General features: G+C 47.8%; 1 protein-coding gene across 5 annotated transcripts in view; it reads right to left on the bottom strand.

The window, feature by feature from the left end:
- MYO5B (myosin VB) overlaps positions 1 to 22,402 on the bottom strand; it is a 520,179-nt gene that overhangs the window by 48,968 nt on the left and 448,809 nt on the right. For 2 of the 5 annotated variants that reach the window (XM_060236175.1, XM_060236177.1), the window contains exons 27-29: positions 15,364 to 15,429; positions 5,544 to 5,783; positions 237 to 337 (exon numbers count right to left, since the gene is read on the bottom strand). In XM_060236175.1, the coding sequence (XP_060092158.1) occupies positions 237 to 337; positions 5,544 to 5,783; positions 15,364 to 15,429 (407 nt within the window). The remainder of the gene's footprint in view (positions 1 to 236; positions 338 to 5,543; positions 5,784 to 15,363; positions 15,430 to 22,402) is intronic. The other 3 variants (XM_060236178.1, XM_060236179.1, XM_060236176.1) reach the window with 2 other exon arrangements.

Here is a 22,402-nt window from a genome sequence, read left to right as displayed (position 1 = left end):
TGGAGAATTAGCTACATCAGGGGTGTGTGGCCTAATATGCAAAGGAGTTCCTGCTACAATAAAGCCCTGAGCGGTACAATGGATGAGTGGGTGAGCAGGTGGAACCAAAGATAAGGGATAAGTGGGTCAGGGGTAAGCCCTCCTGGAGGGCTGGAGTCTTGGGCAGCTGCCTGGAGATTCCAACCGCCAGATCTGGCCCTATTCCAACCCATCAGCCTTAGCAAAGACAGGCTTACCGGTTTGTCTGACACACTCCGTGATAAGCTTCGATCGCATCCTCAGGGTCCACGTTCTTATCACTGTTTGGCCAGCTGGTTTGAATGCTGATGTTTGACTCCTTGAGAAGAAAGAGATAAGCTCACCGTGAGATACGTCTGTCCCATTAAATCATCTTACTATGCTTTGGTGATATAACAATCCCCCCCCCCCCACCAGCGATCATTTATGCAGCGTTTTTAATTTGAAACACGAGTTACTAATCTTTACTATCAGATGACGATGCTTGAAAACAGCTGTAGGAAATGGGAAGGACCCCTTGGGAGGCAGTCTAAGAAGAAATTAAGACGAGAGATCAAGAGGATATATTCTCTGTTTGATGCTGACTGAACTGCCATGGCTTTCCCCCACAAGAATCCTGGGAACTGTAGTTTGGGAAGAGGCGGAGGGTTATATGAACATACTAAGCTGCCTTATACTGAATCAGACCCTTGCAGTCCATCAAAGTAATTATTGTCTACTCAGACTGGCAGCAGCTCTCTAGGCTCTCAAGCTGAGGTTTTTCATGCCTATTTGCCTGGACCCTTTTTGTTGAAGATGCCAGGGATTGAACCTGGGACCTTCTGCTTACCAAGCAGATGCTCTACCACTGAGCCACTGTCCCTCCCGTGTATATGAACATATGAAGCTGCCTTATACTGAATCAGACTCTCAGTCCATCAAAGTCAGTATTGTCTACTCAGACTGGCAGCAGCTCTTCAGGGTCTCAGGCTGAGGTTTTTCACACCTACTTGCCTGGACCCTTTTTAGTTGGAGATGCCGGGTATTGAACCTGGGACCTTCTGCTTACCAAGCAGATGGTCTGCCACTGAGCCACTGTCCCTCCCACCATTCTTCGACAGAGATCCCACTAGTATCTCTGGCAGAACTTGTGTTCACAGGCATCTTTGGGAAAGAAGGAATGACTTCGAAACCATTTCGAAATCGGTGGGCATAGGCAATTGGAGAGAAGATACACTGCCGAGCTTGGCTTGCTATGCGTATCACTGAAAATACGCACAGGTTTTGAAACCTGAAATCCAAACTAGAAATGGTCTCAGGTCTCACATGTAAATCTGAGGAGGGGAAAACCACACATCAGATGAAGCCCTGCTTCTCAATAATTCATCTCCGATACGTGTTCAGTCAATGCAAAAAGTCAAAAGCACAGCTCAAGACAATTTGATTTGGATCCTTTTTCTCCTGCTCTCAACCTTTCTAGGTTCCTGGGCTACGTGTCTCACAGTACCATGCCTCACCATCATGGGATCATTGCTCAGCTGCCTCTAACCAGACTTGGTAGAATTACAAAGTTATCCTATGTATTCAATGCAAAGGTCCTACAGCCCCAACTTTCCATTTAGGGACCACATTCCAGTTGCCTAGGAGGCAGGGAAAAAGCTTCACAAAGAGAAAGAAATCACTACAGGTGATGTAGTGAGGAAGAAGATTCTGCATAAATCAGGCAGAAGAGTTTCCAACTCTGTGGAAACTCTTAGGACCAACATTCCCTCTAAGCTGTGGAGTCTTGTGAGCAAAAATTCTACTTCATCAGCTAAAAGGTTAAGGTAGTTCAGTTGTTTCCGACTTTGGGGTGACTTCGCATCACAATGTTTTCATGGCAGACTTTTGACCGGGAGGTTTGCCATTGCCTTCCCCAGTCATCTACACTTTCCCCCCAGCAAGCTGGGTACTCATTTTACTGACCTTGGAAAGATGGAAGGCTGAGTCAACCTCAAGCCGGCTATCTGAACCTAGCTTCCTCTGGGATCGAACTCAGGTCATGAGCAGAGCTTGGACTGCAGTACTGCAGCTTTACCACTCTGTGCCACGGGGCTCTTCTACTTCGTCAGCTACTGGCATTAAAATTGTGAGCTACTGCCTAACTTAGTTTGCTCTGCGGCCATTTTTCCTGAGCTGAGACAACAAGGTGTGAGCCAGAGGCTAAAAAACTGAACTAGCTCGCACTAACTCAGCTTAGAGGGAACACTGCTTAGGACTATTTTTAAATATTATCGTAAGCTCGGGGCCAACCACATTGCACCGGCAACTGCATCCACATTGTTAGGAGAATCTCACGCAGCTGAGGTGCAGACAGCCAGATTAGTCAAGGTTAACATGTAGACTAGATCTTCCTGGCCCTATGTCCATCAACAAACTTACATCATCCTGGACTCGAACAGCAGTCTCTTGGTTCTCATACCACTTTCCCTTCTGCAGAACCGCTCAAGATTGCACAGCGGGAGAAGGAGGAATAGGATTTCCCTACTTGGTCCTACCATGACGACCTTCAAGGCAACTCCACTGGCTCACCTTGACCTGGACTGGCTAGAAACTTCAGCCTGATTATCTAACGCAAGAACCACAGTTCTAAAGTTACATATATACAAAAGAGAACCACATGGCAGTAACAATATTATTACGAATGAAAACTATTACACATTCAAGAATCAAACTTCCTGTTACACATACAAGAATCATACTACTCAAGAATCAAACTTCCTATTACACATATAAGAATCATATTATTCAAGAATCAAACTTCCTATTACACATACAAGAATCATACTATTCAAGAATCAAACTTCCTATTACACATACAAGAATCATACTATTCCAGAATCAAACATCCTATTATACATTTAAGAATCATACTATTCAAGAATCAAACATCCTATTACACATATAAGAATCATACTATTTGAGAATCAAACTTCCTATTACACATACAAGAATTGCACTATTCGAGAATCAAGCTTCCTATTACACATACAAGAATCATACTATTTGAGAATCAAACTTCCTATCACACATAAAAGAATCATACTATTTGAGAATCAATCTCACTATTACACATATAAGAATCATACTATTCAAGAATCAAACTTCCTATCACACATATAAGAATCATACTATTCAAGAATCAAACTTCCTATTACACATACAAGAATCATACTATTCAAGAATCAAACTTCCTATTACACATACAAGAATCATACTATTCGAAAATCAAACTTCCTATTACACATACAAGAATCATACTATTCAAGAATCAAACTTCCTATTACACATACAAGAAACATACTATTCAAGAATCAAACTTCCTATTACACATACAAGAATCATACTATTTGAGAATCAAACTTCCTATTACACATACAAGAATCATACTATTCAAGAATCAAACTTCCTATTACACATACAAGAATCATACATGAGATATGATTCTTGTATGTGTAATAGGAAGTTTGATTCCTGAATGTGTAATATTGAGTTTTCATTCCTAATATTGTTACTGCCACATGGTTCTCTTCTGTACGGAAACTTCAGCCTGGCAGCTACGTCTCTGCCTTAGGACCTGGACTATCTGCTGCTTGCCCTCTGGAATGAAAGCTTAGTTCCAGCCTCCTCTGGAATGAAAGCTTAATTAAGAAGGACTCTGCACTAAAGGTTTCTCCCTTGGCTACCTTATGGTAGATCCACATCTTTGCTCCACCTGGGACCAAGAAGAACAGCACTCCAGTAACTACTCATACCTAGAAGTCTTCCACAGTTCTCTGCTGCATCAAAACCTCCAACTACATATTCTAATAGCCACCCATGGTGCCCTTCTGTGGATAGCTAAATCCACGCTTCAGGCCCACATGGAGGCAAAACAGATTTTCCTGCAAACCTGGGGAACTTCCAAGGTTTGCAGAAAGATCTGGAAATTATGAAAGCAATATAGACAGGGCTTTTTTTGTAGCAGGAACTCCTTTGCATATTAGGCCACACACCCCTGATGTAGCCAATCCTCCAAGAGTTACAGTAGGCCCTGTAAGAAGAGCCCTGTAAGTTCCAGGAGGATTGGCTACATCAGGGTTGTGTGTGGCCTAATATGCAAATAAATTCATGCTACAAAAAAAGCCCTGAATATAGGTAGAAGAAGAACTTTTTCTGCAGATTTATACCCCGCCCATCTTCTGCAGATTAATACCCTCTCTCTGAATCGGAGTCTCAGAGTGGCTTACAATCTCCTTTATGTTCCTCCCTCACAACAGACACCCTGTGAGGTGGGTGGGGCTGAGAGAGCTCTCACAGCAGCTGCCCTTTCAAGAACAACCTCTACGAGAACTATGGTTGACTCAAGGCCATTCCAGCAACTGCAAGTGGAGGAGTGGAGAATCAAACCCGGTTCTCCCAGATAAGAGTCCACACACTTAACCACTACACCAAACTGCTGGGGATCGCTCTTTTCTTCTTACTTGTGTGGTGGCATCTGGAAGCTGCAGTGGGCTATTCAGGAGCTGCTCTGGGCTTTACTGCAGTGGCAGAGGACACCTGGAGCCGTTCAGGCCCTGGCGTTGTAGATACCGGGAGCCGTTCCAAGCCCTGCCCCAGCAGTGATGGACACCAGGAGACATCTGGGGCCCTGCTGCAGCGGTGAACATTGGGAGATGCTCTGGGCTCAACAGCAGCAGGCACTGGGAGTCGCTCTTGGCTCACAGTAGTCCCCAGACCTTGCTGTTGCCAGGATCCAGGGCTTTTTCTTTTGGTAACAGGAACTCCTTTTCCTATGAGGCCACACTCCCCTGATGTAACCAATCCTCCAAGAGCTTACAAGGCTCTTAGTACAGGGCCTACTGTCAGCTCCAGGAGGATTGGCTACATCAGGGGTGTGTGGCCTAATATGCAAAGGAGTTCCTGCTATAAAAAAAGCCCTGCTGGGATCTAAGGTTCAGCAGTGGGGGGGAAATGGGATCGCCCCTCATGAGTTTCATATGCCCCCACTTATTAGTGTTTATGGATTGTTACAGTCAGATATTTGACTGGTAGATAGGGTTCTGCAATCTGAGATCTAGTCAAGCTCTCAGGAATTGCAGATGTATCTTTGCGGAATTCTTGCTTGCTTGTATTATCGTTGTTGCTATTATTATTTACAGTTGAAGGTGCAGATCCCCGGTCTCTTGTTTGCGGAGTTATCACACAATATTGTCACTACATTTCCTGACGTCAAACTCGGTTTGCATGCACAGTGCAGAAAAATCAAACCTGACGGATTGGATCCAATCATTTTACAACTGCATGCAGGATTCGTGGTCGTTGCGCTACTCATTCTGCACGTGGATTACAGCGCGTGTTTTAAAATTTAAGATCGCTCTCTTTTTTGTTTCTTTACAACGCATTTATTGTTGGCTTAATAAATTCTCTTGAGAATTTCGGGCTGGCCAAGAACCACAGCAATATTCAACGACACAGTGGAACGAACCAAAATTAGGTGGGGTTTTTTTTTTTGTCTTTTCCATTACCATATTTCTGCCCGTATCTTTTTGCTGAGCTGCCTTTATAATCTGCGTCCTTAGAATAAGCACCTCTTCCTTCCGCACTTCCAGCTCTTCGTTGGCTGACTTGAGCTGATTCAGGAGCAGGCTGTAACTGTCCCGGATGTCGTTGGAGGAATTGTTCTGGGCCACCCGGTCCACTATAGCCTTCCTCAATTCGTTAAGCTCGTTTTTCAGTTTCTTGTTCTCAGATTCCAGCTCTTGCCTCTGTTGGAAATGACATTTGCAAAAGTCACTCCCCACCCCCTTGCTGGATACACTGCCACCATCCACAGTTGCTTTCATGCCTCCGAAAGACATGCAATGGAATGATCATTGAGAGCAGAGGTCCCCAATGTGATGCCAGTTCAAATCGTTCCTGGCTCCCCATCAAGTGGATTTATAAAGTGGGCGGGGCCTGGTGGAGCTTTCGCTCAGCAAGGCTTTTGATTGGCCAATGGAAATTGATTGGCGGTGTGGATTTTTTTTTTTTTTAGCATTATTCTGACAACAGCAGCCTCCATAGAACAAGGATCAGGGGTGTGGAACTCATTTGTTATGAGGGCCGAATCTTGACCTTGTCGGGCCGGGCCATGCGTGTCATAAAATGTAACGCCAGGTCAGGGAGATTATAAACTTTATAAAGGACACAAACAAACACACGCACTCAGCCTAATCCACCTTGCTGGCTCGCTGAGCCTCAGCCAATAGAAGGAAGAAAGGTTTGGCTCAGTAGCTCTGCTGTGCAATTGAGAGAGCCTGGCAAAGCTAGCTCTCCTTCCCCCACTTCCTCCCCAAGGGAGGAGCTTTGCTCTGTAGCTCCTGTGTGATTGAGCAAGCTTGGTAAAGCGGTTGTGATGCAGAAGGAAGCAAGAGAGAGGGAGAAGGAAGCAGACAACATTGAGTTGCTCACGGGCTCGATAGGAGCCCTCTAGGGGCCTGATTTGGCCCCCAGGCCGCATGTTTTACACCCCTGATCTACACTGTCTGATGGAAGGTAAGTCGTGGCAGTCCTTTTTGTAGCTGGCTCTGCCTCCTGTGGCAGTCATTTTGTGTCCGTGCCCACCATGTTGCATCAAAATTCCAGATGAGTCCAGAGGCTCAAAAAAGTTGGGGACCCCTGTTCTAGAGATACCAAAAGCTGAACTGTGTGGCTGGCGAACCCTGGAAGTTCATGCAGAGTTTCTTAAGGACATAAGAAAAGCCCTGTTGGATCAGACCAAAGACCCATCTGGTCCAATATTCTGTTCCCACAATGGCCCACCAGCTGTCTCCAAGAGGCCCCCAAACAAGATGACTTCAAGAGCGTTCTCCCATCCGTTTTCCCCAGCGACTGAGGTATCCTATTTCTTGTTATGTCTCGCCCCACCCTCTAAGTGAGCAGATGTTTGGAACTCACAACAGATTCTGAATGCAATGGATGCAATTGGGCACAAATCAGCAACCTTTCCTCTGCTATCCAGAGCTGGAAGGACACAACAGTTAAGAGTGGTGGGCAAAGACCTGGAAGTCCCGGCTTCATATCCCTGCTCTACCATGGAAGTTTACTGGGTGACATCTGAGTTGGGTTGCCATCTCCAAGTTGGAAAATTCATGCAGACTTGGGGGTGGAGAGTGGAGGGGAGGGGTCTCAACAGGATATAAAACCTTTAGAGTCCACCCTCCAAAGCAGCCATTTTCTCCAGGGGAACTGATCTCTGTAGACTGGAGATCAGTTTTAATTCCAGGGGATCTCTAGGCCGCACCTGCTGGTTGACAACCCTACACTTTGGGTCGGTCACTCCCTCCCTCTCTCTGTCTAACGTATCCCAGGTCTCACGCTCCTCTTCTCTGTAGATTTTGCACAAGCTGCCACAAGGCTATGACGCACTCCGCCTCTTTCCTGTGGCAAGCAGAAATTGGTTTGCAGAGGCTCTCACTTGCCATGGGAAAGAGGCAGAGCGAGTCACAGCCTCGCAGCAGCTTGTGCAAAATAGGATGGAAGCCCTGCGGAGAAAAGGAGCGCGAGACCAGGACAAGGCAAGTGGGGAATCGGTCTGGGTGTTTTAGAGCATTGTTCCTTGGAGAATCTATCTCCTGAATCATTCACCAGATATGAAAAAAAAAATATCCTTAATACTCTGCACTTTTTGCCTTTTAAACTGCTGAGTCCCACTGGTGGGGAACATAAATATTTTAGATGAATAAGATTTGAATAAATCTCAGGCAAAACAGCATCTGGGTTTTCCCGCTGGGCTCCCGTGGAGTCAAAATCTCTCACCCTGGTAAGAGGGGTCTGGAGGGCACACCCAACATTCCAAGCCCACCCATCAAAGTTCCTTTAGGGCAAAGCAGTGGGGGGTGGATGGGTGCAAAACAGGAGAGAAAAGGTAATATAGCCTTTTAAAGAATGTCGTAAGCTGCTCTGAAGAAGATGAAGAAGATATTGGATTTATACCCTGCCCTCCACTCTGAATCTAAGAGTCTCAGAGAAGCTCACAATCTCCTTTACCTTCCTCCCCCACAACTAACACTCTGTGAGGTAGGTGGGGCTGAGAGAGCTCTCCCAGAAGCTATCCTTTCAAGGACAGATCTGCAAGAGCTATGGCTTACCAAGGCCATTCCAGCAGCTGCAAGTGGAGGAGTGGGGATTCAAATCCGGTTCTCCCAGATAAGAGCCTGCACACTTAACCACTACACTGAGGTCCTTAAGGTCAAAAAGCAGAATATAGATCTGATAAATGAAACAAGTATCTTCAAGATCAGAACTCAGAACCTGTGTCGCTCTCTCCTTTCCCAATATCCTTTTTATGGGTGTTTCTGAGAATAAAAGGGTAAAGGTAATCCCCTGTAGTCATTTCCAACTCTGGGGTGATGTCGCTTTCACAACATTTTCATGACTTCTTACAGGGTGGTTTGCCATTGCCTTCCCCAGTAATTTACACCTGACCCTAAATAAGAAGGAACGGGTCTTCCTACACTCCCCCACCAAAGAAAGTACTTGGTAGCACATTTTTTTCAAAGTAATGAAGGTTGGTGCCAAGATTACAGGCTAAATACAAATTTGACCTTCCTTTACTCTGATGTTGACAACTCTTGTCTGAGTTTATCTCAACCTGGTTTGGGTTTTCAGGCATCCCCAAGAGTTCATACATAACTCTCATTTCTCACTTTAATAGAATTCTCCCTCTCCCCAAAATATTACTTAGTCTCATAGGTAAATTAAACATTGCGGCCGGGGGCGGGGGGGAGTGGTCAACTGAGATTCAGGAGTTGCAAAATCTGAAGGAAAGCTTTTAATCCCCTTTCTATCAGATTTCATTTCACAATAAACCTATCAGTACAGGGACCCGGTATGCATCCTTTGCATTCAAATCCTCCATCTTCCTCTAGTCTTCAATGCACTCTTTCTTTTGCTTGTTTCAATGGCTGCCCAGTCCTATTTGCATGACAGAAGCATCCAATTTTTATTCCGCATGCACGAGAAGAGAGGAACGTGACAGTGAACGAAACATGATAGCACCCAGGAAGTCTATGATATTAATAAAAATGTATACATGCACCGTTTCTAAAGGAAACTTCAATCGTGATGAAATAATACAACCATTCTTTTTCTCTACCCACTCCTTCCGAGCGCCTGAAAGAGAAATTATCCCAGTTGATGCCCATTAAAGATTTATCTTGGAGTTCCAAACATCTCACACAATTACTCATGGACCTAAAACACACAGACAAAAACTTCTTTTTTGGAGCGGGGGGGGGGGGGGGGGAGGTACAGAACTTATCCAGGCAAAAAGAGGAAAGAACACATTCTATTTCTGTCACTTTCACTGGAGAGATTTGCACACAGATTAGAATGAGTAGGAGAGGAGAGTCAGGAAAGGTGCTCTGTTGTCACAGATAGGGAGAATGGGGGAAAGAAATCAGAGGACGGGCTCTGTGCCTTGCCATGACACAAAACATTAATCTCATTTTGTCAGGTCTGTAGATCAGAGCCAATGTTCCCTCTAAACTGCAGAGTGTTGTGAGCAAAAATTCTACTCTGAGAGCTACTGGTATTAAAGTTATTAGCTACTGGCATTAAAGTTGTGAGCTACTGCATAAATTATTGTGCTCTGGGGTCATCCTTCCTGAGCGAAGACAAAAATTTGTGAGCCGGGGGCTAAAAATCTGTGAGCCAGCTCACGCTAACTCAACTTCGAGGGAACACGGATCAGAGCTCAGCCACTCTATATCACCCCAACCCCCAAAAGAAGGGAAAGGTGGGATAATGTCAAACTCCCCAGCTGGATCTTAGCCGGTGCTAAGCCAGTTTGGTGTAGTGGTTAAAGTGTGCAGACTCTTATCTGGGAGAACGGGGTTTGATTTTCCCACTCCTCCACTTGCAGCTGTTGGAATTGCCCTGGGTCAGCTACAGCTCTGGCAGAGGTTGCCTTTGAAAGTACAGTTTTCTGTGAGAGCTCTCTCAGCCCCACCCACCTCACAGGGTGTCTGTTGTGGGGGAGGAAAGTAAAGGAGATTGTGAGCTGCTCTGAGATGCGGAGTGGAGGGTGGGATGTAAATTCAACAACATCACCTTCTTCTAAAGACTGAAGTGTTCAAGCAGCTAAGAAAGCTCACCGGGGGGGGGGGGGGGAGAACCCTGGGCCAGCTCCTCCCCCAGCCTACGTTACAGGATGCTTGTGAAAATAACATGGGAGAAGAGGAGAATCATATATAATGCCTTGAGCAACCTGTGGGGGGGGGGGGAGAAATGGAGAAGGAGGAGGAGATTGGATTTATACCGTGCCCTTCACTTGGAGTCTCAGAGTGGCTTACAATCTCCTTCCCTTCCTCTCCCCACCACATAGGGCCGCCTTGCCCACTTGGCAAACTAGGTGGTTGCCTAGGGCGCCGGCAGGGTGGGGGAGCTGAATTCGGCCTTCTCCCTTCCCCCTAGGCAAACGCCTAGTTTGCCTGCTCCTCAGCCTCCTCTTCCCTCCCTTCCCCACCCCAGGTCTATTTCAAAGCCTGGAAGGGCGGTCGAGTGCCACTCCTGGGCTATCTAAAGATGCCCCCCACAATCAGATGATCGGTGGGTTAAACAGTGTGGTGTGGGAGGGTGCTGTGGAAAGGGGCGGTGGGCTGCCAGTCTGCCTAGGGCGCCATGCACCCTCGGGCTGGTGCTGCCACCACAGACGCCCTGTGAGGTACATAAAAACATAACAGAAGCCATGTTGTATCAGGCCAATGGCCCATCCAGTCCAACACTCTGTGTCACATAAGAGAAGCCATGTTGGATGAGGCCAATGGCCCATCCAGTCCAACACTCTGTGTCACAGAGTGGCCAAAAAACCACCCCAAGTGCCATCAGGAGGTTCACAAGTGGGGCTAGAAGCACTTCCACTTTGCCTCCCCACCCAATACACCAAGAATACAGAGCATCACTGCCCCAGACAGTTCCAATAACATAATGTGGCTTAGCCACTGATGGACCCCTGCTCCATATTTCTATCCAAACCCCTCTTGAAGATATGCTTTTAGCTGCCACCACCTCCTGTGGCAGTGAATTCCACATGTTAGTCACCCTTTGGATGAAGGACTTCCTTTTATCTGTTCTAACCTGACTGCTCAGTAATTTCATTGAATGCCCACGAGTTCTTGTATTGTGAGAAAGGGAGAAAAGGACTTCTTATGTCACCCCGCAGTCGACGTTTCTCCAAGCTAAAGAGCCCCAAGGTAGGTGGGGCTGAGAGAGCGCTGAGAGAACTGTGAGTGGCCCAAGAACACCCAGCTCGCTGCATGTGAAGGAGTGGGGAAATCAAACCTGGTTCTCCAGTTTAGAGTCTTCCACTCTTAACCACTACACCAAACTGGAAGGAAAAGGGAAAATCAGCAGTAGAGCAATACTATGTACATTGAGTCAGAAGTAAGCCACTGCGTTCACTGCGGTTTACCCAAAGCACACACGGTATTTCAGACTCAGTCACATATGCAGCAAATATACAAGAACCAGAAAACTGTTAGCGGGAAAAGAAAGATCGGTGAGGAAAAAAGAATCATGGACGCTTTTTTGGTTAGCAGATGAAGTCATAAAAGTGTTCACAGGATATATGATTTCACGCAAGGGAATATCACAATTCTAGGCTCCCTCTCAAGGTGTGAAATATTTCATATACATGCACATTTAGATTTTGGGAAGAGATTTCTATCCTCACATTTCCCTGTTCTCCCCTCCCCCCCCCCATATGGGAATATGGGAACATTTTGCTTATTTACTGCTTCTGGTTCTCTTCTGCTTCCCAGACAATTGTCCCTTGCCCAGCAAACCAACATTGCAGGTGAAAAACAAATGACAAACTGACAGAAGATCAACTCCAACCAGATACAAATCATCGCACGGCGAAACTAGGAGCGCTGCTGAAGCAAGTGAACAAATTGCCTCTCGAACAGGGAAGGCATTATCAGGGGCCTCCAGCCAAGATGAAGAAGAAGAAGAGGAGGAAGAAGAAGAAGAGCAAGAAGAGCAAGAAGAGGAAGAAGAAGAAGAAGAAGAAGAAGAAGAAGAAGAAGAAGAAGAAGAAGAAGAAGAAGAAGAGGAAGAAGAAGAGGAAGAAGAAGAGGAAGATGATGATGATATTGGATTTATATCCCGCAATCCACTCCAAATCTCAAAGCGGCTCACAATCTTCTTTCCCTTCCTCCCCCACAACAGACACGCTGTGAGGAAGATGCAGATATTGGATTTATATCCTGCCCTCCACTCCAAAGAGTCTCAGAGCGGCTCACAATCTCCTTTACCTTCCTCCCCCACAACAGACACCCTGTGAGGTAGATGAAGATATTGGATTTATATCCCGCCCTCCACTCCGAAGAGTCTCAGAGCGGCTCACAATCTCCTTTACCTTCCTCCCCCCACAACAGACACCCTGTGAGGTGGGTGGGGCTGAGAGGGCTCTCCCAGCAGCTGCACTTTCAAGGACAACTTCTGCCAGAGCTCTGGCTGACCCAAGGCCATTCCAGGAGGTGCAAGTGGAGGAGTGGGGAATCAAACCCGGTTCTCCCACGTAAGAGTCCGCACACTTAACCATTTCACCAAACTCGCTCTGAGCTTGTGGGCTGGGGATGCCAACCTCCAGGTGCCACCTGGAGATCTCCTGCCATTACAATCGATCTTCAGACAACCAAGATCAATTTCCCTGGAGGAAAACGGCTGCTTTGGATTCTGCTGAAGTCCTTCCCCTCCCCAAACCTCACCCTTCCCAGGCTCCGTGCCCCAAATTTCCAGCTATTTCCCAACCCGGGGCTGGCGACCCAACTGTGGGCACCGTTGGAATTCGAAAACTGGGTAGTGGGCACAGTCACAAAATGGCCACCGCAGGAGGCTGAGCCACCCACTCACCCACACAGAGGAAGCCCAAAAGGAGCAATTAAAAAAAAATCATTGGGAAAAATAAGTGTGTGAAAGAATATAAAACCAACACTTGTAGCAGCTGCTGCCAAAACAATGTCATTTTAATCTGCACAGTCCATCAGATCTTCAGAGGCCAATCAGAAGTCTTGCTGAACAGAAGCCTCACCTTGGCTACACCTACTTTCTAAAAACACTTGGCGTGTGACAGGAAAAGAGAAGAAGGGAGAGGAGAAGGAAGGGGAGAGGAGAGAAGAGGAGGGGAGAGAGGGGAAGGTAGGGGAGGGGAGAGGAGAGAAGGGAGGGGAGGAGAGCGGAGGAGAGAGGGAGGAAGAGAAGAGGAGGGGGAGAGGAGAGAAGCGTAGAGTAGATAAGAGGTGAGTGGATTTATACACCACCCATCGCTACCCAAAAGGGTCTCAGAGCAGCTTACAAATCTCCTTTCCCTTCCCCTCCCCACAACAGACAGACCACCTGTGTGGGGCTGAGAGAGCTCTCACAGAAGCTGCCCTTTTAAGGACAACTCCTGCGATAGCTATGGGTGACCCAAAGCCATTCCAGCAGCTGCAAGTGGAGGAGTGGGAAATCAAACCCAGTCCTGCCAGATAAGAGTTCATGCACTTAACCACTACATCTAACTGGAAAGGTGTTGGGAGATGCCTTGACACCTTTGGGCGTATTGTTTGGGACTCCTGATCTCTGCCACAGGAAATGCTTCAGCAAAGAAGGACACCCGAGTCTAAAGCACTTCGCCAACAGATCCCAGGCAGACGGAAGAGCGTAGAGGAGTCAAGATCTCCAAATATCCAAAGTCTTCTCTATGGAGCCAGGAGTTCAAAGAGGACCCCAAAAGTTATTGTAAGGAAGGCAACTGTATGAGAACCTAGTGAAGGCACTTTTCTCTGGCAGAAAGACCCTTCTCCTGCAGGAAAACACCACTGCTAGTGGAACAGAGTCACGGAATTCAACCTCACGTTTTGCCACCTCATCTGCTGCTCGCCTGGGCACTCACTCATCGGCCACCGCCAGACATTCTTTCAATTATTTTGCATTGTTGTGTCCTCATTTTAACCGATTACAGAGAATCAAGTGCTGTGTGCTGAACTGCGTTACCTTCTTTTGAGTCTCACTGGTTGTAAATTCATGCTTGCATGCCTGGGTGGTGGGCTTTATGCATGCGCTACTCTTGCAGCATATTCTACCCTGCTGCTTATGATTCGGTTAGCTGTAGTCATTTTCTGAAATCGGCTTTTATTCGGACTTTGCTACCCGTAAGCCGCTTTGTGTATGGTTTAGATAATTTCTAGATTTGTGTCCGGTAGCACCGACAAGATTTTGGGAGGTTATCCGCTTTCGAGAGTCAAGGGTACCTTCATCAAATGCAAGTAAGAAGGGAGATCCCTGAGCCCTTATATCTGCATTAGGAAGAAGGTGGGAGGGCTGCTGGCAAAGAAGGGAGTCAGGATGCTAAGGTACCCTGCAAATGTAACCAGCAGGGCTTTTTAGTAGCAGGAACTCCTTTGCATATTAGGTCATACACCCCTGATGTAGCCAATCCTCCTGGAGCTTACAGGGCTCTTCTTACAGGGCCTACTGTAAGCTCCAGGAGGATTGGCTACATCAGGGGTGTGTGGCCTAATATGCAAAGGAGTTCCTGCTACAAAATGAGCCCGGGTAACCAGCTTGATCAGAACAGGGAAAAAGAAGGAGGAGGAGGAGAAGGAGGAGGAGACTGGATTTATACCCCGTCCTTCACTCTGAATCTCAGAGTGTCAAAGCAGCTCACAATCTTCTTTCTCTTCCTCCCCCACAACAGACACCCTGTGAGGCAGGTGGGGCTGAGAGAGCACTCACAGAAGCTGCCCTTTTAAGGACAGCTCTGTGAGAGCTATGGCTGACTCAAAGCCATCCCAGCACCCGCAAGTGGAGGAGTAGGAAATCAAACCCAGTTCTCCCAAATAAGGGACAGCGCTCTTAACCATTACACCAAACTGGCTCCCAGTGAAGTGTTTAGGGGCAGAAAATAAGCACCTGCAGTGGAGAATGTGGCTTTGTAAAGTCTTCTAAATAGAGGACACTAGACCTAAGAAACCGAGGAGGATTGTATAGTCCCCCTGCCCACACTTGATTCAAGGAACAAGGTAATCATTGATGGGGCACTAAGCGCTTGTTGATGGCAAACTTATTATACACAAGACCGAGTTGCAAAGCAAAACCAGTTTCTCGCAACCAATTGAAACTCAAGGCACACAAAGTCTAGCCTGCCACTCAGTGAAAAGGGGTCAGAATAAAGAATGGGATTGTAAAGAGTTAAGATACTTTGGTGTCATACAGATTCATGCAGACTGCTATCGACAAAGCCTGGTTATTAGCATCTGTCGTCCAGAGGCAGATTTAAAAAAAAAAAAAAGAAATCCCTTGTTCTGAAACATCTTTTACCTTCAGACTGTTGTACGCGAGATCTGTATCGTGGTCCAAATCCATTTCGTTCTTCGTTTCAATTACCTGGATGGATTAAGACAGAAAGAGAGATTCGATCTGACAACAGACGAAAGTGGAGGGGCTTTTGACTGGTCACCTCATAAAGCCTCCGATTTGCTGGTGGCGCAATTGGGCCATCCAAAGAAAACGGCAAGGGTGAAGGGTGTTTTGTAAACACCGAAGAGATGAGGGGGGAGATAACCAGGCGCCCAGGACGGCGATGACCTCAGGAGATTTTCTTGTTCCTTCTGTGTACCATTTACCCATACACTAATAGCCTTCTATACCCGGAGTCCCATGAAGGAGAGAAGAAGAAGAAGAAGATATTGGATTTCTATCCCGCCCTCCACTCCGAAGAGTCTCAGAGCGGCTCACAATCTCCTTTACCTTCCTCCCCCACAACAGACATCCTGTGAGGTAGATAAAGATATTGGATTTCTATCCCGCCCTCCACTCCGAAGAGTCTCAGAGCGACTCACAATCTCCTTTCCCTTCCTCCCCCACAACAGACACCCTGTGAGGTGGGTGGGACTGGAGAGGGCTCTCACAGCAGCTGCCCTTTCAAGGACAGAAGCTCAGAGCGGCCTACAATCTCCTTTCCCTTCCTCCCCCACAACAGACACCCTGTGAGGTGGGTGGGGCTGAGAGGGCTCTCACAGCAGCTGCCCTTTCAAGGACAACTCCTGCAATAGCTATGGCTGACCCAAGGCCATTCCAGCGATTGCAAGTGGAGGAGTGGGGAATCAAACCCGGTTCTCCCAGATAAGAGTCTGCACACTTAACCACTACACCAAACTGGGGCCACAACTCAGCAGCAGAGCATCTGCCTGGCATGCAGAAGGTCCCAGGTTCAGTCCTCGGTATCTCCAGTTCACAGGATAAAGCAGCAGGTGATGTGAAGAGGCCTGAGACTTTGGAGAGCTGCTGCCAGTCTGACTAGACCAGGGGTGGGTGTCAAACTCTTTTTTTCTTTTTTTGAGGGCCAGATCTGGCATAAATGAGACCTTGCTGGGCCGGCCCGTGTATGTCATAAAATGTAATGCCAGAGATATAAACTTTATAAAAGACACAAACAATTTTTTTCTAACTTAAAATAAAACATGCTTAAAACATTAGCACTCGTCGGTCTTAAAGGTGCTTTCTTTGTATCTCTCCTCTGCAATCCAGACTCTCTCGGCTGCACAGCAGAGCTACTGAGCCTCTCTTCCTTCTATTGGCAGCGGCTCCTCCCCATCCTGGTCTCCTGGAGAAGGAAGGAGAGCTTCCTTTGAAGCAAGCTATACCTCCCTCCCTCCCCAAGGAAGGAGGCTCAGCCAGTGGGGAAAACAGAGGCTTTGCTCTGTAGCTCCTATGCAACTGAGCAAGCATTTCAAAGCAAGCTGTGATGTAGAAGGAAGCAAGAGAGAGGGAGAAGGAAGCATATGACAGGCAGTTGCTCGGGGGCTTGATAGGAGCTTTCTGGGGGCCTGATTCGGCCCCTGGGCCACATGTTTTGACACCCCTGGAATAGACAGTACTGAATGTCATGGACCAAAGCCCTGATTTGGTATAAGTTAGCTTCATATCTTCTGAGTGAGAGAGCCACAGTGACACAGCAATTATTTGTCTACTTATGCCACCTTTCCACCCAAATAGAGTCTCCAAGGTTAGAATACCGGACAAAACCCCTTATTTTGTTCTATTGTTCTTTGGTTTGCTAATTTTATTATATTGTTTTTCATTCCAAATTGTAGGTTTTTTATTGGTGTACTGTTTATGTTGTGATCTGCCCTGAGTCCATTCATGGGAAAGGGTGGAATATAAGCCTATTAAATAAATAAATTGTAAGCTTCCGTCTGGTACATCGAAATGGGCCGATTTCCCACTCATCTTACGCCGCTCTCACGTTCCTCTTCTCAGTGGGGCTTCCTTCCGATTTCACACTATCTGCCCCGGGGCTGCAAGTCACTTCGGCATTTTTGCATAGCGAACAGAAACCTTTTAAAACCTGTTTCTGTTTGTCGTGCGAAAACGCCGACATTACTTGCAGCCCCGGGGCAGATAGTGTGAAATCGGAAGGAAGCCCCACTGAGAAGAGAAACGTGAGAGCGGCGTATGGTGAACAGGAAATCGGTCTGGGTATCTGCTCAGTGAATGGCTTTTCAGTGAGTGGGGACTCCCATTTTGGCAGCTACGTAATAAACTAACTCAGCCCTACTACAATTCCAAGATTCCTTTTCACATATTCTACCACTGAGTCGTGTAGCCATACAGGCAAGGTCAGCTTGCCCACTAGGCAAACTAGGCGGTTGCCTAGGGTGCCGGTGCCAAATTCGGCCTCCTCACTCCCCCTAGGTAAACGCCTAGTTTGCCCACTCCCCAGCCTCTTCCCCCCTCCCTTCCCCACCCCATGTCTATTTAAATGCCGGAACGGGGCTCTAGCGCCGTGTTCCTGGCTATCTAAATGCGTGCCGCCCCCCGCCAATCAGCTGATCGACAGGTAAAACTGTACTGTGCGGCCACACTCACTGTCTGTCAGGACCAGCATCCTGAAAGGCCCCGCTGCCGCTGACTCCTCTCTACTTCCTTCCCATCCAAGAAGTGGGGAGGAGTCAGCGGCAGCAGGGTCGCCCTTTCAGGACACTGGTTCTGACAGACAGTGAGCTCAGCCGCGCGGTGCAGTTTTACCTGTCGATCAGCTGATCTCGGAAAACACAAACTCCACTCTTGCTCATCCCCCACACAGACTCCACTCTTGTGCATCCCCCAGTGAACCTCAGGGTGCTCGAAACACCTTTAATGTCACATCAAAAAACACAGGCGAAAGTCGTGCCTAGGGAATGCATTCCGCATCACTCCACTCAGCAGCTTATAAGACAGGACGCCATGTACCTACAAGATGTAGGCTATGTTTCTGTCTGATGTGAGCGGCTTGCTTTTATTTTTATACAAATGTAATAAAAAATTAATTGCAAAAAAAAAAAAAAGGAAGACGAAATAAGTGCAGTTCCACAAGGACCCTGCTTATGATGGCTGCTCGTTTAAATAAATGATTCCCTTTTCTGCCTGTTCTAGAAAACAAAATTTCAAAAACCGGATGTTTGTCATTTGTAGGATAAACACAGCCTACACAAAGGGAATTCATCAGGATCTGGGAGAGCCAGGTTTGAACCTTCACTCTGCCACAGAAGCATGCTGGATCGGAAACATTTTTTTGGGGGGGGGGCGCGGGGGGGGAGTGTTTGCTGGCAAGACACAGCTGAGTAGCAATGCTATAAGGCCTAAAGAAAGAATCTCAGCCACTGAGATTCTGGCAGAGGAGCAACAGCGACAAGCAGTCAAGGCAAAATGGTGATGATGATATTGGATTTGTAGCCCACCCTTTCTCAGAGTGGTCACAATCTCCTTCACCTTCTTCCCCCACAACAGACACCCTGTGAGGTGGGTGGGGCTGAGAGAGCTCTCCCAGAAGCTGCCCTTTCAAGGACAACTCTGCGATAGCTATGGCTGACCCAAGGTCATTCCAGCAGCTGCAAGTGGAGAAGTGGGAAATCAAACCTGTTTTTTCCAGAAAAGAGTCCACATACTTCACCATTACACCAAACTGGCAAAAAGTCAAAAGATGCCCAACACCAGAGACAATCTCCTTCACCTTCTTCCCCCACATCAGACACCTTGTGGGGTGGGCGGGGCTGAGAGAGCTCTCCCAGAAGCTGCCCTTTCAAGGACAACTCTGCAAGAGCTATGGCTGACCCAAGGCCATTCCAGCAGCTGCAAGTGGAGAAGTGGGAAATCAAACCTGTTTTTTCCAGAAAAGAGTCCACATACTTCACCATTACACCAAACTGGCAAAAAGTCAAAAGATGCCCTACACCAGAGACAAAGGGGGGGGGGATCTCTTTTGAAGAGGCCCATTTATCAAAGCTGCCATGAACTCCAGATAGGATGGGCACAGAGAAAATCCTGCTAGCACCTAGAAGACTAATAAGCACTGGGCTTTTTTTTGAGCAGGAAAACACAGGAATGCAGTTCCAGTTGGCTTGGTGTCAGGGGGTGTGGTCTAATATTCAAATCAGCTCTCGCTGGGCTTTTTCTACAAAAAAGCCCTGTGTGAAACAATGGTGATGTCAGGGGGCGTGGCCTAATAGCCTACAAAAAAAATCCCCGAATAAGCATATTATGGCAGAAGCTTCCATGTGCCAGAGACCATTGCCAGGGGCACAGTGCAGGATCCAAGCGTCTGATGGAGTGGGTTCTAGCCCCAAAAATTTTACATCAGGGGTCACCAACATGGTTCCTGTGACTGCCACAGCACTTACCGACACCTTTTCAGGCACGTACTTTTTGGAACTGGGTACTTTGAGGACCACCTCCTCCCATACCACTCACCCCTCCAAGTAAGATTCTTTTCTCAAGCCTTGGTCTTGATATCTCAACTTGCGAAGGCAAGGCAGAGATATCCAGATGGGGCCTTCTCAGCAGTGGCACCTCACCTTTGGAATTTCTGCCCCCTTGAGGATCAGGAAGGGCTAGGGTTGCCAGGCTCCAGTTGGGGCTTGGAGATCTCCCGCTTTTACAACTGATCTCCAGTTGGCAGAGATCAGCTCTGCTGGAGAAAACGGCTGCTTGGAAGGGCGGGCTCTAGGACAAACTTAGGTCCCTCCCCTCCCCAAACCCCACTCTGTCTCAGAACCCACCCCCCAAAGTCTCCAAGTATTTTCCAATAGGTATTTTCCTTCTTGAAGGAACCTTTCCTCAGCCTCTTAGAGGCTATGGTTTGCCCCCTCCTAAAAAAGCCTAGACCCGGCTGAATTGGCAAATTACCGGCCGGTGTCTAACTTGCTGTTTTTAGGCAAGATTATTGGAAGGGCGGTGGCAGTGCAGCTTCAGAGTTTTCTGGATGATGCTCCCGTGCTTAACCCACATCAATCCAGTTTTCGTCCAGGTCACGGGACGCAGACGGTTCTGGTTGCTCTCACAGATGACCTCCAGAGGCATCTGGATAGAGGTGGCTCGGTAGTGCTGATGCTGTTAGACCTGTCGGCGGCGTTCGAAACGGTCGACCATCAGCTACTGACCTGTCGCCTCGCCGACGATGGGATCCAGGGGTTGGCCTTGAAGTGGCTCTCCTCCTTTCTCCAGGGTCAGGGACAGAAGGTGGTGCTAGGAGACGAACTATCCCAACGACACCCACTTATTTGTGGTGTGCCGCAGGGAGAGGTTCTTTCTCCGATGTTATTCAACATCTACATGAGCCCCCTCGCCCAGATTGCCCAGAGCTATGGGCTGGGTTGTCACCAGTATGCAGATGACACCCAGCTCTATCTGCTGATGGGCGGCCATTCTGACTCCACCCTAGAAGATCTGTCCGCAGCATTGCAAGCTGTGGCGGGGTGGCTCAGGCTGAGTGGACTGAAATTAAATCCGACGAAGACGGAAGTCCTGTATCTGAGTTGCCGCGGTTCAGGACCAGAGGTCCGTTTACCGACCTTCGATGGTGCTGGCGTTCACGCTGGTGCCCAAGGTTAAAAGCTTAGGGGTGCTCTTGGATCCTTCTTTAGCAATGGAGGCCCAAGTAGCTGCCACTGCCAGGTCAGCCTTTTACCATCTGCAGATGACAAGGCAGTTGGTCCCCTTTCTCAAACGCGACGACTTGGCAACAGCGATCCATGCTGCGGTCACCTAGAGACTGGATTCCTGTAATGCTCTCTACATGGGGCTGCCCTTGTCCCAAATCCGGCGACTCCAGCTAGTGCAGAATGCTGCTGCCAGGCTGCTTATGGGAGTTCCTTTTTGAGCCAGTTTGGTGTAGTGGTTAAGTGTGCGGACTCTTATCTGGGAGAACCGGGTTTGATTCCCCACTCCTCCACTTGCACCTGCTGAAATGGCCTTGGGTCAGCTATAGGTCTGGCAGAGGTTGTCCTTGAAAGGGCAGCTGCTGTGAGAGCCCTCTCCAGCCCCACCCACCTCACAGGGTGTCTGTTGTGGGGGAGGAAGGTAAAGGAGATTGTGAGCCGCTCTGAGACTCTTCGGAGTGGAGGGTGGGATAGAAATCCAATATCTTCATCTACCTCACAGGGTGTCTGTTGTGGGGGAGGAAGGTAAAGGAGATCGTGAGCCGCTCTGAGACTCTTCGGAGTGGAGGGCGGGATATAAATCCAATATCTTCATCTACCTCACAGGGTGTCTGTTGTGGGGGAGGAAGGGAAAGGAGATTGTGAGCCGCTCTGAGACTCTTCAGAGTGGAGGGTGGGATATAAATCCAATATCTTCATCTACCTCACAGGGTGTCTGTTGTGGGGGAGGAAGGTAAAGGAGATTGTGAGCCGCTCTGAGACTCTTCGGAGTGGAGGGCGGGATATAAATCCAATATCTTCTTCTTCTTTACAGGAACATTCAGCCTGTGCTGAAAGCGCTGTACTGGCTACCAATAGTATACCGGATTCGTTTCAAGGTGCTGGTTATTTACCTTTAAAGCCCTATATGGCCAGAGTCCCGCATACCTTAGGGACTGCCTTTCCCTGCACATGCCCCAGCGAGCACTTTGGTCAGGGTCTCAAAACCTGTTGACAGTTCCCAGCATCAGAGAAGCGAAGCTCAAAACAACGAGAGCCAGGGCTTTTTCCGTTGCTGGCGGAATGAGTTGCCGGAGGAGGTTAGGGCCCTGCGAGAGCTCTTGCAGTTCTGCAGGGCCTGTAAAACGGCACTCTTCCGCCAGGCATTCCTATGATGGCAGCAACTGCAGCAACGGGACTGGCCCATAAGAACCCCACCAATGGCCGACTTCACTGTGCTTTGGCGATCCTGAGACCTACGAGTATTGCTAACCGCCAGATCGCTGCCTGAAATTATGATAGTAGCGCATGCGATTGTTTTAAATTGTTTTTATTGTTGTTTATTGTATTGGTCACACTAATGTGTTTTGTGTCGACCCTTGGTTTGTGAGCTGCCCTGAGCCTGCCTTTGGTGGGGAGGGTGGGATATAAATTAAATAAATAAACAAACAAACACAGAACCA

The sequence above is a fragment of the Heteronotia binoei genome, chromosome 4 (genome assembly GCF_032191835.1).
Source record: "Heteronotia binoei isolate CCM8104 ecotype False Entrance Well chromosome 4, APGP_CSIRO_Hbin_v1, whole genome shotgun sequence".
Classification (NCBI taxonomy): Eukaryota; Metazoa; Chordata; class Lepidosauria; order Squamata; family Gekkonidae; genus Heteronotia; species Heteronotia binoei.
This window is presented reverse-complemented; position numbering and strand designations above follow the sequence as displayed.